This window comes from Prunus mume, linkage group LG1, assembly GCF_029339155.1.
Source record: "Prunus mume cultivar Tortuosa linkage group LG1, ASM2933915v1, whole genome shotgun sequence".
Classification (NCBI taxonomy): Eukaryota; Viridiplantae; Streptophyta; class Magnoliopsida; order Rosales; family Rosaceae; genus Prunus; species Prunus mume.
In genome coordinates, this window is record NC_142698.1 from 13,464,034 (window position 1) to 13,480,074 (window position 16,041).

At 36.8% G+C, this 16,041-nt stretch overlaps 2 protein-coding genes and 1 pseudogene across 5 annotated transcripts; all 3 read left to right on the forward strand.

The window, feature by feature from the left end:
* Nucleotides 1–936: 936 nt before the first annotated feature.
* On the forward strand, nucleotides 937–3,713 carry LOC103339527 (actin). Of its 2 annotated transcripts, none has more exons than XM_008242826.3 (5): nucleotides 937–1,098; nucleotides 1,628–1,697; nucleotides 1,828–2,220; nucleotides 2,747–3,360; nucleotides 3,447–3,713. In XM_008242826.3, the coding sequence occupies exons 3-5, from the start codon at nucleotides 2,127–2,129 to the stop codon at nucleotides 3,510–3,512; spliced, it is 774 nt and encodes a 257-aa protein (XP_008241048.2). In that variant the 5' UTR covers nucleotides 937–1,098; nucleotides 1,628–1,697; nucleotides 1,828–2,126; the 3' UTR covers nucleotides 3,513–3,713. The 2 variants fall into 2 exon arrangements, with proteins under 2 accessions (XP_008241048.2, XP_088902030.1); XM_089045904.1 differs by lacking the exon at nucleotides 937–1,098 and adding an exon at nucleotides 1,264–1,285.
* A 513-nt stretch (nucleotides 3,714–4,226) lies between these two features.
* On the forward strand, nucleotides 4,227–7,283 carry ALG10 (DIE2/ALG10 family). Of its 2 annotated transcripts, none has more exons than XM_008242811.2 (8): nucleotides 4,227–4,603; nucleotides 4,725–4,813; nucleotides 5,015–5,348; nucleotides 5,499–5,772; nucleotides 5,874–6,011; nucleotides 6,105–6,306; nucleotides 6,640–6,782; nucleotides 6,871–7,283. In XM_008242811.2, exons 1-8 carry the CDS (start codon nucleotides 4,514–4,516, stop codon nucleotides 7,128–7,130), a joined length of 1,530 nt encoding a protein of 509 aa, XP_008241033.2. In that variant the 5' UTR covers nucleotides 4,227–4,513; the 3' UTR covers nucleotides 7,131–7,283. The 2 variants fall into 2 exon arrangements, with proteins under 2 accessions (XP_008241033.2, XP_008241039.2); XM_008242817.3 differs by having other exon boundaries at nucleotides 4,552–4,603; nucleotides 5,056–5,348.
* Nucleotides 7,284–7,499: 216 nt separating this feature from the next.
* LOC103339504 (pectin acetylesterase 5-like) lies at nucleotides 7,500–12,099 on the forward strand (annotated as a pseudogene). The gene is made up of 12 exons (XR_016122267.1): nucleotides 7,500–7,932; nucleotides 8,035–8,117; nucleotides 8,239–8,368; nucleotides 8,483–8,562; nucleotides 8,666–8,755; nucleotides 8,963–9,087; nucleotides 9,561–9,621; nucleotides 9,985–10,038; nucleotides 10,157–10,234; nucleotides 10,329–10,434; nucleotides 11,077–11,221; nucleotides 11,583–12,099. The product of XR_016122267.1 is annotated as a pectin acetylesterase 5-like (transcript).
* The last annotated feature ends 3,942 nt before the right edge of the window (nucleotides 12,100–16,041 follow it).

Consider the following 16,041-nt stretch of genomic DNA (forward strand, 5'->3'; position numbering starts at 1 on the left):
TGTTTATTTTATGTGATTATAACATCATGTGATATACTGAATTGTTATTATAACTCCGCTAGACATTGATAAATTACTCCTTAATTATATACTAGTTCCTTGGCACATGCTCATGTGTGTACCAATTGGTTTTATATATATATATATATATATAATTTTATTTTATTTTATAATTAAAAAAACTAATCGGTAGTTGTGTACCATAAAAAAAAAGGACATATTATCTGATTTTGTTTTTAATATGAAAAAAATATGAATTTACTATATTATTCTCATTTAACTAATAATTTCAATTTTTAATATTTACATTAACTAAGGGCATTTTCTGGTATTTTGAATGTTTCACAATTATCTATCTTTTGCTTTATAGATACTAGCCTTTCTGCACGTGCTTCCTCTCTCGGGAGAGGTTTTTTTTATAAATATTTTAAATTTATTTTAGATTAAAAAGGATAATGGGTGATTGTGTTTCATAAAAATAGGATTCATCATCGGATTTTTCTTTTAATTTTAATTTTTTTAATATGAAAAAGTATGAATTTACCATATTATCCTCATTTAATTAATAATTTCAATTCTTAATATTTGCGTTAACCAAATGACATTTTCTAGTATTTTGAATGTTTTACCATTCTCTACTTTTTACTTTATATATATATATATATAAGTAAAAGATATACAATATATATATATATGGGTACTTCTGCATAAAGATTAGGGGTAAAATAGTCACTTTAAGCGGGAAGAATAGAGGCCGAAAGGACACCAACGGATTTGCTAAAGGACAACTGGATCCACTAGAGAGTAGAGGCCCAGAAAAAAGTGACGCGTCGTGTGGACCGTAGATCCAGTACTCATGCAAAGGACGAATGGTGGGGATTAGAGCGAGACCGAATTGCACTGCATTTAAGGCGCATTTCATTTCGGGCCGAGTTCCATTTTCATTTCATCCGCAATTTGGCATCCCATTTTTTTGCTCGCTTGGTTTTTCGTGTCCGTTTTTGTTTTTGTTTCCATTTTGAACCAACACCAAGGCCCTCAAGGCGGGCAGCTCATCCGAACCTCAAAGGAAAACGAATATTCTAGGGTTTCACAAAGGTGAATCTCTCTCCATTTCGATCCGATTATAATCGCATAATGTGCTCAGAATTTCCATGGCTTTGTTAGATTTTGGGTGTTCTCTGTTCGGATTTAGTTGTGTGCTGGATGATTTTTGCTACATTTGGTTTGCATTATAATATTTGATCGGACTGTGAGACTGTTGTTCGTTGTTACAAAATTCAGTGTAATTTTTTTCGTTTTATTTATGGTAGATTGGTCCCTTGATCTGTTTGTTTGCAGACGATGATGGATTTGCATTCCTGATTATCTTTTTTTTTATTTTTATTTCTTTTACAGAATTTTTTAAAAAAAAATCCATTTTCTTGTTTATGTTCTTTTCTTTTTGATTTCTCTTTGGGAATTCAATTTTTCTTGTATGGGCACCAGTGCTGATCGATGTTGATTAATGTGCATGAGACAAGTGATCATTCCATTGATATGTGATGTATGATTTTTTAAACATGTGCAACTTGGCTAATTTTTATTTTTTGGGTTGTTTCATACAATGCTGGTTATTTGCTTGCAGGAAATAGAAGATGGCGGACGCCGAGGACATTCAGCCTCTTGTCTGTGATAATGGGACAGGAATGGTGAAGGTATGCAAAACAGAATTCAGTCACTGTCTATGGCGATGTGTGATAATCTATCTTTCTGAATGTTTTAGCTGGTATAGCTCTTAGATCCTGAAAAGTGAACTTAGTCTGATAAAAAAATGTTGTTGTGTAGGCTGGATTTGCTGGAGATGATGCTCCAAGAGCTGTTTTTCCTAGCATTGTTGGCCGCCCACGTCACACTGGCGTTATGGTTGGCATGGGCCAGAAAGATGCGTATGTTGGGGATGAGGCTCAGTCCAAGCGTGGTATCTTAACTCTGAAATACCCCATTGAGCATGGAATTGTGAGCAACTGGGATGACATGGAGAAGATTTGGCATCATACCTTCTACAATGAACTTCGTGTTGCTCCTGAAGAGCACCCAATTCTCTCACTGAAGCACCTCTCAACCCTAAGGCAAACCGTGAGAAAATGACCCAGATCATGTTTGAGACCTTCAATGCTCCAGCTATGTATGTAGCCATCCAGGCTGTTCTTTCTCTCTATGCCAGCGGTCGTACTACTGGTAAGCTATTGAATCAGCTTATATAGTGACCACTTTTCCTTTCCATTAAAACAATTTTGGTAACTGAATTAAGACTAGAAATTTAGAACTACACTTGTAATAGCTGGGACCCAACTATCACAGGCACTGTTTCTGGTTGAGATGGTTACTGAAATTGTTGTACTTGGCATAAATTGGGTTCACAAACAAGCATTGTGAAGGTTCAGCCTAAAATTCTCAAAAAGGTTTGTTGGCAGGTAAAACATCCCACTGAATGGGGTCACCAGTAGATAAGATAGGCATGTGCAGTTTATTTGGAAGATATTATAAATGATTTTGGAAACTCAGGATAAAATTATCTATGAGAATGATTTTGGGTAAAAAGTCACTTTGGATTTGCTTAGATCAGCAAGTAAATTACCACAGGTGAAATTATGAATGTCGTAGGTTTGACATTTTGAATAAAATTATAACTTGCTAATGCTGAAGCTATATCTATGATGATTTTTAAACAAGGATTCATGTTTTTGTATGTGCTTGTGTGCAGGTATTGTTCTTGACTCTGGAGATGGTGTCAGCCACACAGTCCCCATTTATGAGGGGTATGCTCTTCCACACGCCATCTTGCGGCTTGACCTTGCAGGTCGTGACCTGACTGATGCCCTGATGAAAATCTTGACTGAGCGTGGCTATTCATTCACCACCACAGCCGAACGGGAAATTGTGAGGGACATGAAGGAAAAGTTGTCTTACATTGCTCTTGACTATGAACAAGAATTGGAAACTGCTAAAACCAGCTCTTCTGTTGAGAAGAGCTATGAGCTACCTGATGGTCAGGTGATCACCATCGGGGCTGAGCGTTTCCGATGCCCAGAGGTCCTCTTCCAACCATCCATGATTGGAATGGAGGCTGCTGGTATTCACGAGACCACATACAATTCCATAATGAAATGCGATGTTGATATTAGGAAGGATTTGTACGGGAACATCGTTCTTAGTGGTGGTTCCACCATGTTCCCTGGAATTGCTGATAGAATGAGCAAGGAAATTACTGCATTAGCACCCAGCAGCATGAAGATCAAGGTTGTTGCCCCACCAGAAAGAAAGTACAGCGTCTGGATCGGAGGCTCCATCCTAGCTTCCCTCAGTACCTTCCAGCAGGTTGGTTTTGTAATATACATAGTTTCCATTGTACAAACTACCCCTAAAGAGATTGTTGTTAATAATCCGATTTCATTTGAGTGCAGATGTGGATTGCCAAAGCCGAGTATGATGAATCTGGCCCGTCAATTGTGCACAGGAAATGCTTCTGATTACAATCAAGGATAGGCAGGCTCAAGTATCACTATTTGGAAAGAAAATGCTACTTGCATTCTTGTTATCTGGTTTTGTTGTCCAATTTTTATTTGCTTTCTATTATTTTACTGGCCGGAATATAACGTTGTAGGTTTATCGCTGGATAATTTGTAATTTTTCCTAAGATGTTTTTTATATTCTCAGTGGTCATTGACTAATCTCCTCTGCAAGCCTTCGTGGTAGCATGTTTAATCTTTTCCGTGAAACTTTTTGTTCTGTAATTTTCTTTTTCGGTTACTTATGCTTTGGCATTTGAATCAATGGGTGTTTTTGACATGAAATTGTGCAGTTTAATATCTGAAAAATAGGCAAAAATGATATGATTATGCCAAATTTGGACTATCAACCCTAAATATGTACATTTATTTTCATCATTTTTGTATGTTGATATCAACAATAATTTTCGTAGTTTTTTTTTTAAAAATTCGAAAGCAACTTTTCGTTGCCATGTTTCTAAAAACTAAAATGGTTTTAGTCAAAAAAAAAATTAGATAAAAACTGAAAATACAATATTCATTTCTCAATTGCATTTTAGTTTTTGTTACAAGCGTTGCTACACAAAATGGGATATCTAAAAATTTATCAAATAATGTAACAGTATGTGATTTATTCACTTATTTCTAATAAGAAAAGCAAATAAACCAAAATGGGATATCTAAAATTTTCATTACAACCAACAAATTTTTTTTTTTTCTATTCAAGAAAAAATAAGCCCAAAATTTAGGGATTTTGCAGAGGGGGATATTGGAATTGGACTATCAGGAGTCATAACCGGATTTGGAGGGACGACTCTCGCCTAACAAGATTTGGTTCAGACAATCAGCTAAAAGAAATTCGGAGCTCAAAATCCCTAGTCTCAGCTGATACCTCAGCTCGTGATTTTGGCGCGCATTTTCCATTGCCGAATCCGTAGAAGCAAACAGAGCCTTGGGATTTGACTCTGCAATTACAGAGAAAAATGGGTAGGATAGCTGTGGCAGCGATTGTGAGCTTGTGGGTAGTTCCCATTTCCGTCCTTGTGAATCACATTGTTCCCGAGCCTTACATGGTAAGCCCAACCCACCAAAGACCGCAACTTTCATTTGTTCGATGTGACTGCTATCTATTTTAGATTCTTGGGTTTGTGTACATTTTTGTTTTTGACAAGTATGAGCTCTTATGATCTGTAGGATGAGATTTTCCATGTGCCTCAGGCTCAACAGTACTGCAAAGGCAATTTCAGGAGCTGGGATCCCATGATCACCACTCCTCCTGGCCTGTATGTTCTCTAGGAATTCTTAATTCTACTTTTGTTGTTACTTTGTATTGAATTTTGTATGCAACCAGCTGATTTCTTTTTGGGAAGTAAAGGGTCTTACTTTTAGCAAATTTGTTGGCTTTGCTATGTTTTGATGGAGAAACTTAAGGATCATGTTGTATTAGCAAAGAACTTAGTATATGCTATTTAAAACTTTTGCAGGTACTATCTTTCACTAGCCCATGTTGCTTATTTGTTTCCAGGCATGTCCTTCATAAAAGTAGCCACATCATTTTCTGAAGTCTGCTCCACATCGATTCTTCGCTCCTTCAATGGTGTTTTGGAGTTACTTTGCAGTGTTCTAGTATATGAGATAATCACCCACTTAAGACCAGCTCTTGATGAAAGAAAAGCAACACTTTATGCAGTGGTCCTGGCCCTGTATCCTCTCCATTGGTTCTTCACTTTTCTCTATTATACAGATGTTGCATCACTTGGTGCAGTGCTTGCTATGTATCTTGCTTGTTTGAAGAAGAAGTACTGGTTTAGTGCATTGGTAAAGGCTCAAGTCTCTTCCATAAGTCATTTTATAATTTTTGAACATAAGGATGTTGATTCTGATGCAAATACACACTTGTACAGACATATGTTATACCTATATGTTTGTCCATTCAAGTGGTAACTTAGTTTGATGTTGTTAATGCAGCTTGGCGTCTTGGCAGTTGTTATTCGGCAAACAAATATTGTATGGATGCTTTTTGTTTGCTGCTGCGAGGTTATAAATATTGCTTTGGGTGGTCAAAGAGATAAAATAGATGTAGACGACACTGACTTCTCAATTAGGAAAAATGTTGAACTAACTCCTGCAAACAGTATTACATTAGGCTCAAACCTGAGAAAGCGGAAGCTTAGAAGTTCAGTGGATAACGGAATACATTTAATGTCAACTAGAAGTTTTTCTTCTCAAAAGTTAACGTCAGGTTTGTCTTCACATAGCTTTCCAAGTTGATTGGTCATGTCCTGCGGGGGATATTGTTTGTTTTTAAGGCTTATAACAGATCTTGGTGGCATTATTTTGCAGGTTTTCTTGATGAAATTAAGGCCATCTTTCTAAGATTATGGCAAATGAAGTTGGAAGCTTTGGTTTCTTTTAGCCCTTTTATTCTAGTATTAGCAGCCTTTATTGCTTTTATTTGTTGGAATGGGAGTGTAGTTCTAGGTATGACTCATCGTTTTCTTTTTGCTTTCACATGTTGTGGCATATAAAGTGGCCTTTATTACTATTGTCTTTTACTGTGTCCAAATGTTGTAGGTGCAAAAGAAGCTCATGCGGTTTCTCCACATTTTGCACAGATCATGTATTTTGGTCTGTTTTCTGCTTTTATGGCTCCTATGCACTGTAGTTTAAGTCAAGCTGTAGATTTATTCCGGTCAATGTGGAGGAATAAGTTTCTTACTTTGTTTCAACTGTCTTTAGCACTGGGTGCTGGGTTCATCTCTATTCATTTTTTCAGGTTAGCCCTATTTAACGTTTTTAGCTCAATGTTTTTAGAAGAATAGTTGCACTGAATTTGTTGAAGAGGAATTTTTTTTTTTCACAGATTTTGTTACTACTAGCCATTCTTTGGCCTGCTGGAATGCCCTCATATGGACTTCTTAAATAATGTTTGAGAAAGCAATTTTCGTCTGTTTCTTTTCTGGCTTTTTTCGGCTATGAAATTGTACATTTTCTCCAATTTCAAGAATGATGAACGTTTCCTTTGCTGTTTTCACATCCAGTGCATTATGAATAATCATTTAAAAGTTTTATGTCACAATTTTATAACGTAGTTCGTCGACTCTTGCAGCATAGCGCATCCCTATCTTCTCGCTGATAATCGGCATTATCCCTTTTATCTTTGGCGGAAGGTCATCAAAGCTCACTGGTCAATGAAGTACCTACTAATCCCACTATATGTTTATTCATGGCTTTCCATCATCACTAGATTGGGTTGGTAAACAGATCTCTTAGCCATTATATCTGATCAAGCTTCCTTATCTCTCTTCACTAAATAGTTGTTTTTATTTCATCATGGCAGGGAAGTTTCAGAGGAAGATCTGGGTGCTGGCATTTTTCTTGGCAACTGCTGCAGTTTTGGTTCCAGCGCCACTAATCGAGTTCAGATATTATACCATTCCCTTCTTTTTCTTGATGCTACATTCGCATACCGACGATTATCGAAGTTTGCTCTTCACGGGATTTCTGTATATAACCATCAATGTATTCACCATGATGATGTTCTTGTATCGTCCATTCCATTGGTCCCATGAGCCAGGGACCCAGAGGTTTATATGGTAGCTCGATTCACAAGAGATGCTAAAAGCTTCTCCAACAATTAGCCGTATGAATTTTTGTTTTCTTGGTGTTCATTGCAATGAATATTTGTTGTAGCTTTGTACAAGTTGAATTCATTGATAAAGAAATGAAATGATAAAGTTTTGGTTTTCTTTACCTGCATGAATTTCTGAATCTTATTTTATCATCGTGCCATCTCTAATTAATCCGAAAAATCTGGGTTTTATGCTCAATGGTTTTAAATATTCCAAAACCCAATTTGATAGTAAATTTGAATTTTATTTTCGATTCAAGGGGGCTTGTACTTGCACTCAAGGTGTTAGGTTCGATTCAAGGGGCTTTCGTCCTTGTATGAAAAAAAAAAGAATTGAAAATGGGGGTGTTATGTGTTTGGTTGACGGTGGTCAACAGTGATCCTCCGTAGTTTACGAGGCACACGAGTTGCAAGGTCACAAGTTATAAGCCATGGAAGTCGGAGGTTGCTTGAATTACAAGCCATGGAACTCGGCTCTGTCTCGCACCTCGAACCTCAAACACTCATGAGCCATGGCGGTGGAGAATTTGGCTTCAAATTCAATGGCGAATATTTCTTGGCTTCACGGCCTGCTATGGTGGAGAAACTGGGGTAAAAGAGACTGGGCAATATCAGCCATCGGATTTGCCGTCTTTGTCTTCGCTCTCGCTTTCGTCTCCTACTCTTGGAACTCTGATCCAGACTCCAACCTCAGCTCCTCATTCCATCGAATCACCGCGACCGATTTGGTCGACTTGACCTTGTTGCACAACGCCACACGTAGAGGCGCAGGTACTCAATCTTAACCCTGCTAGCCGAATTTCAAAATTTCTTGTGTCTTCAGTTCCTAATTCAATTCTCTTCTTGTTTAAATTTAAATTTATGGTTTTGCAGTTTGCTTAGATGGGAGTTTGCCTGGCTACCATTTTCAAAAGGGCTTTGGTTCTGGCGCCAATAGTTGGGTGCTTTACATTGAGGTCCTAATAACTCAAATCTTATGTTTTTCTTTTTCTTTCATTCCATTTACTTTTTCTATTAGAGATGTTGATTAAGAAAGCAAAAATGGGTAATGGGTTTGGGTTGAAAATTGAAATGCAGGGTGGAGGTTGGTGCAATACAATAGAATCGTGTTTTTGGCGTAGAGAGATCCATTTAGGGTCTTCCAAACATATGGGACATCGAGTTCACTTTACTGGGATTTTAAGCCCTCACCAAGCACAAAATCCTGGTACTTCAATTTGACTCACCTGCTTTGTTGTTGTACCATCACCATAACGCTTAAGTTTGTAGCTTTTAACCAGTAATTGATGTGATTCAATTCCATTTTTGGAGCATGCTTTAGAATTCTTTAACTGGAACAGAGTCAAAGTGCAGTATTGTGATGGTGCATCTTTAGCCGGCCACCCGGATAATGAGTTGAGGGTAGGTTTTTATTTGGATATTTTAACCAGTTGTAATTTTAATAATGGAAGTTTTTGTTTTTGTTTTTCAAGTAATTAACATTGTGTGCTCTTCAATGGCATAGAATGGAACACGCCTTTTCTTTAGGGGCCAGCTCATCTGGGAAGCACTTATGGATAAGTTCTTCTCACTTGGCCTGTCAAAAGCGAAACAGGTATCTCTGTGGTTACTTGGATTAAGCTCTAATTGTTCTATAAATGTACAGTACATGGTTAGATGATTATGATTCTCACTCTAATTCAGAGAGCTAATTTCATTGATGTTTTAATGATATAATTTGTTAATTCCCACTCGCATAAATTCACTTTCCTGTCCAAAATAGGTCTGTTTCTGCTAATATGTATGAGTGACAATCTTACAGGCCCTTCTTGCGGGATGCTCCGCTGGTGGATTGGCGGCTCTTATACATTGTGATGAATTTCGTGGTCTTCTGCCTAAGAATGTAACTGTCAAATGTCTTGCTGATGCAGGTTTTTTTCTTGATAAGTATGTTTTATGTGTACCAGTGCGTTCTGCACCAACATCTTTTAGCTAATCTGTTCAGTATGAAGTCTTTCTAGAATAATGTTTTCTTATGTGAACTCTTCTTAGGATCATACTTTCTTGCTTCACTTATATCTCCTAAATATAAAATTTCATGTGATAACGTGCAGTTTCGTGATCCTACTATTTCTAGTTCATACATCAGGAATTGAAAGCCTATCATAATTAGACACCTACATACCAATCTATTTTCTAGAAACTTTGAAATTCTTCGTATCAAGATACACTAGGAATGTTGAATTTCTTGCATGCTTTTACTAACTGCTTGTATGTGCATAATGCTTTTTTTTATTTTATTTATTTATTTATTTTATAATAATAATTATTATTTTCAATGCATCCTCTGTGCTCCGAATAGTGATCACGCAGAGAAAAGAAAGATTTTTTTTAGCAACTTTCTGTTTCCTGCATTTCAGGAAAGATGTTATCGAAAATCCCACCATGAGATATTTCTTTCACGATGTTTTCATTCTTCATGTAATGCTCTGATCTTTACTGATACTATCTTATGTAATCTTTAGCTAGGTGATACTTACCCTTGTTTTCTCTGTACAAATTTGATTACTAACAATGGTGATACTGTTGGGTTCACGGGATCTCGGGTTTGACAGATGGTGTGAATATGGGGGTGTACACACTAGTCAATATAAAATTGAATCTTTAATATGGTGCATCTACTAATGCTTATTTTAGTATCTAACACTTCATACATGAGACAGGTTACATCCATTTTGATTTTATAACCATTATACAGTACTTTCATTGACACTAAGGTCTAGCTGAAAGCTACAGGTTTAACACGAGTCATTATTGATATCTCTTGCTTATTTTTCTGGTCAGGGTTTAAGAAAAAGTTTACACAAGGATTGTATTGCAAGAAAGGAACCAGCTGAGGTGGGTTTTCTTTAACTCTTACGCAGTATCTCTATCAAATTTGAGATGTTCTTAATTCTTCTGCTCAGTTGTTGATTCATAACACGAAGCCCTTATTATCTGTTGTGATTTTTCGCAGTGTCTCTTTCCTAAAGAAATTATTAAAAGCATTGCCACCCCAGTGTTCCTCCTCCACTCAGCTTATGATTTTTGGCAGGTAAGTTTCCTCAGAACCCAAGTTTCATTTGCACGTCACCAGAATTTGATTTCACATTCATTGTTTTTATTTTTCGTAATTGGATGATCATTAGATACAAAATATCTTGATACCTGAGGGATCAGATCCGTATCACTACTGGCAAAAGTGCAGACTGGACATTCATAATTGCAATGCTACCCAGGTTGAAATACTGCAAGGTAATTATGTATGATTCTCATGACACAATATGTATTGCCTGACAGTTCAGTAAATGAGTTACAGCTAAAATTGGCCTGAGTCTATGTAGCAAGGGATTATATGGCCCACTCTTCAAGGAATACTATCTCAATGGTCTTATAATTGTTAGCTAAAGTACATTGCTGATGGCCACTGGCCATTTGTAGACTTATGTGGACTATAAACCAGCATATTTCCATCCAGCCCGCAAGATGTAATCAGCAGGAAGTTTATGGTCTTATTATGTTACATTTAAACTAAAATTCTTAGGGTCACTGAACCAGAGAAAATTTTGGTGAAGATAACCTGATTATAGAGTATTTGGACCGTAAACCAGCATTTTAAACAGCTTCCAGTTGCATTCAGGGGGCACTACTGGGGTCCTCTTTTTAGGTTTTTTTTAGCAAGGAAATATCTCGGGGAACTGATTGGTATTCCCAAACCCATGTAGCACACATGTTTTTTGCGCATACAATGGTCCACCATTGGTTCATCTTATGTGTACTTGTATTAACTGGTTTGTGACCTCGTCATTTGGAAAATAAGATTCATGCATTGGACCCTAAGTTTACTTGTAAACATAATATTGTGGCAAATTACCTTGGCAACTTTTTTTCGTACAGGTTACCGCAGATCTCTTTGAAGGCGCTAAAAGAATTCCAGAAAAATAAGGAAGGAGGAATGTTTATAAGTTCATGCTTTATTCATTGCCAGGCATGGATGACTGAGACATGGCATGCTCCTACTTCTCCACGAATAAACAATAAGGTGAGGAGTTTCTTATCATCGTATTTGAATGCTGAGATAAGATAAGGCTTTCTTGTTAACTAGAATATTATTTCAGAAAGTATTTCATCCCTGCAGTACGTTTCTATGTGATTTGTAGAGGGAGAGAGCCTCAGTCATCTCTCTCCCCTCTCCCCAACCCCTGCCCCCTACGTGGGCGTCCTTGTGCTAAATCATGTTATACAATCTATGTGTTTGTCGTGTGATTTTACCTACTAAAGCTGAAGTGCCGTAAGCCCTGCATCATGGCATCAAATGTGTTTAGTTAATTTATTTATCGGGTTTCTGTCATTTTCATAACTAAACTTGATAGCTAACTGTTTGTCTTTGTTGTTACTGATAGACAATTGCAGAGTCCGTTGGCGATTGGTACTTTAATCGAAATGCATCAAAGAAAATTGACTGCCCGTTTCTATGCAATCCTACCTGCTATCACGTAAATTTCACACATGGTTGATTGAACTCAAGAACACAAGTTTTTAGCGGGTTATTCCCTACTGTTGATCCTTACTTCCTCAGTATCCCCTGGTGGAAATACTCTCCTCCTTGTCCAGTGCCTGATCCGATTTTTGTAGATATCGAAAATGAAGGTGTTTTCAGAAGAAAACAGTTTATATTGTTGTCACTTCTTCACATATAGGAGATAGTCATTGTTAAATTTTGTATATTACATTGCAGGAGTACAAATTAACCAAATGAAAGGCCTTTGCTTGCAATGTAGCGATCATTTTGAAACAGCTCAATGCTCAAGGATGTGTGTGTACGCTAATTGCTATGATTATATTCTGTACACCTTACTTAACAGAAACCAATTGTAAATACGGCACCTCCTAATTATAAACCCAATTTAGTGCTTGAAACTTGTAAATCATGAGATAATTGTAGATACGTGATTTCTAGATCTCTGCTCTCACCACTCTACAAATCTCATGTCACTTGAGTTGAGGCTTATGAGCCATATTTTCGATCACAGCATATCATACATGTTACATGTAGATGGTTGTAGATACCAAGCCATAACATTTTCGTCTATAAAAATAATGCTAACTTGTGAAACATGAAGCATGCAATGATTTTCATGCTGCCAGGGTTTAGCAAAGAGTTTGCACAAGGATTGTGCTACGAGAATGGAACCCTCTAAGGTAGGTGCTCTTTTCCTATTACGTATAGGGTACCAGTGAGCAAATTTGATAGGTTTCTTCTTATTTCCTATTGTACACCTTACATTAACACCAACTTATTTCATACAGGTTTCTGAGGTTCGATGTTGAATCCTAGCCAGGTTGAAATACTACAAGCTGAATGAATTCTAGGAAAATCACATACACCAAATGCTAGTTTGAGTATATATTTTTTAAGACCATAAACCAGGTTGCAGGTTTGGGTCTTCTCATTATGTCACCTTTAAACTACTCTATAAAATTCTTACACTTAAAATAGGATTCTTATGTTTATAAACATCTCACTGGAACAATCTGGTCATAGATTTTGTGGACCATTACAGTTGCAAGTTGGAAACAGTGGGCATTGCTAATGGATAGCACTTGAGACATGGCATGTCACAGACCATCGGTTCATCTTACGTCTTTTAGCTTCACGAAAATAAACAATAATGTATTGGACCCTGTAATTGGCAAAGTTTCATGATCTTATTTGAGTGGAGAGACCCTCAGTGATCTCTAAATCCCTCTCCCTCCCACTGTGGGTAGTGTTCAGTGTTTAGCTCTGTTCATAAGCTTCATGCTCATGCTTCATACTTGCATATGATTACGATAGACATATCGGAGTTCTATTCAGCGACTATAGCGCCAGCGTTGAAACTACTCAAAAAATTGGATGTTTAGAGAAGCAATATTTTATTTCTTCCTGTAAGATAAATCATGTTTACATCTGTCTGTCTTGTAATGTTGCTGTTCCTAGTAGCAACTGAAAGCCTAAGACGGTTATCTGACTAATTTGAATTTTGATAGAAAATTGCAGTCTGTGGGGGATTGGCACTTTAGTCGGAATGTCGTAAAGCAAATTGACTGCCCATTTCCGTGCAATCCCACTATCATATGAATTTCACCTGATTGAACTCAAGAAGGCCTCCCAACTTTTTAGTGGGTTATTCATTCTAGACATTGAGAATGAAACGGGAACCATATTGCAACAAATTGGAAATACCGGGGTAAAAATTGAGAGGATATATGAGCAAATATATACCAAACTGGAATTGATCCTATATTATATAACATGATCACTTCTTTACCTAGAGGAGAAACACTATTAACCAGATGGAGGGCCTCTTCCTTTCAATGTAGGGATTAGGCCTGGGCACGGTACCCAAGTATTGACCGCATTCCACTCCCAATACCGGAATTTTCAAACAACACGATACGGTATGGGATTGGTGTTTTAGTTTTTTGGTATTGAATCATACCGGAGCAGATTGATTTCGGTATGACACGGTACCATTTCGGTACCACAGTTGCAGAATGGATTTTTCATAGCTAAGATTTTAAAACTTCAAACCCACAGCAATCAGAAGAAACAGCATACCCCGTCCAATAATCACTTTAGACAATACAAAAAGCTCATGCCTAAGACCTTATAGATTTGAAAAGAGAAAGATGAACTAAGAGAGAAAAAAAACTGAAATGAAAGAGACGAAAGAAAGAAAGAGAGAAAGAGAAAGGAGATGAGAGAGAGAAAAAAGATATGTAATGGAGAGAAAGAAAGTGATGGGGAGGGAGAGGAGAAGAAAAATGAGAGAGAGAGAGAGAGAGAAGAAGAAGAAGAAGAAGAAGAAGACGAAGAAAGAAAAAAGGGTAAAGATAGATGGGGATGGAGTGGCGGGGGAGACTGGGAATAAAGAAACAGAGAGAGAAGAGAGGAAGAAGGAAAAGACGAAGAAAGAGGAAAATAATAAAGAGAGAGAGAGAGAGAGAGAGATGGGGATGGAGTGGCGGGGGAGACTGGGAATAAAGAAACAGGTAAAGATAGATGGGGATGGAGTGGCGGGGGAGACTGGGATAAAGAAACAGAGAGAGAAGAGAGGAAGAAGGAAAAGACGAAGAAAGAGGAAAATAATAGAGAGAGAGAATAAAAAAGAGTGCTGCTAAATTAACTCTAAAATTAATTGAGTACATCCTATTATCAAATTATTTATTGAATTACTAATTTACCCTCATAAAAAATGACCAAAAAGGGTATATGTGAAACCACTGTAATTTTATTATGTACACCCTATTCACCATATTCAACCCTAATTAAATGACTAGCACCATCTATTTCATAAATTTTTTGTATTCTTCGAAAGCTACCATTTACCAAATCATTAGTTATTAAAAATCACCGGAAATCAAGTTATTACATCTCCTGGAAATCATCAGGAATCTTCTTTAGGATAGTTTCCAAGTTTATAGGGTCCCTTCTGTATTTCCAATACAACTTCAAGTTCAGATCAGAATGAGGGATGGACTAAAGTTTGGGTTTTTTTTTTCTTTCTCTTTTTTGTTTACATTTTTTTTTATGTAAATCATACATGCTGGGTGTTCTTGGGTTGTCATGTCTTCAAGGGAGTTCTGGATTTTTGTTCTTTTTTGTGTAGCAGGTTACTAATGCATGCTCAGGATTTTGTCCATTCAACTTGTTCATTTTCAGTGCTGGATTTCTGGGTAGTGGACTTGATTCACTTAAATGATCTTTGACTGTTTCATACTGATAAAGCTTTTTAATTGGGGAATTAATGTCGATCTTTAGTTACTGTTTAGATGTTTTCCTGGTAGTGCTAGCAATTCAAAAGCAGAAGAATCTTCAAATTGTGAACACTGATACATGTTTTGCATTTGGTTCAGTCAGCTTTCAATATAGAGGGAGGCCAAGAAAAAGCAAATGGGGCAGTGAAAAAACTTATACTGGAGAGATGAATTGGTATATTAGGGTGTACCGATGGTATTTTTGGTAGTTAAATAAGGTATACTTAGTTAATTTTATGCTTTGATTTAAATATTAGGGTATACTTATTTAATTTTAGGGTTCGTTTAGCAACACTCATAAAAAACAAGGGGAAGTATAAAATAAAAGGAAGGAAAGAAAGAGAACAGGAAAAAAAAAAAAAGAAGATGGATACTATTCGGTACAGTATGACACCAAACAGAATGAGAAATATGGAACCGCTGTTGTGTCAAATAGAAACGGTATCATATGGTATGATATCGTATACTATGCAACACCGAACAACACGGTACGAGATTGGCACAGTTTGGATTCTGTATCAGCTTTCCGATTTTGATGCCTAATCCTAGTAGGGATGGATTTTTATTTTCATTTTGGTCAATACTGTATTTTTTTAATTGTCTGATTTTTTTTCCTTTTTATTAATTTTGTCTTTGTTTTTTGTTTTTATATTTCACGGGGGGTTGGGTACAAAAGGTTTAATTCTTTTAAGAAATTGACATTACAAATTAGTTGTCTCCAGTGGAGCCTAATGGGTATGTTGACAAAGATTATGGGGAAAAAAAAGGTAGAAATGAAAGAATGAATGGCAAAATCAGCCAACTCTGGTGTGACTGTATTTTCTAATGAAGTTTTTAAATTTATTTTTCCCCTAATGAAGTTATTTCAGACCAAAAACAAAGAGGTCTGATTGACTTGCTAATGAAGCTATATTCAGATGCCAATTTGCATGCATGTTTTGCAACATGTGGCTTGCATAAACACGATAAAACTTCTAAGATTTTGATTTTTCTTTTACGAAGGGCGCACTTAGACGACAAAAGTTAATGACGTGGGTCCCCATATGCCCAATAGATATATTG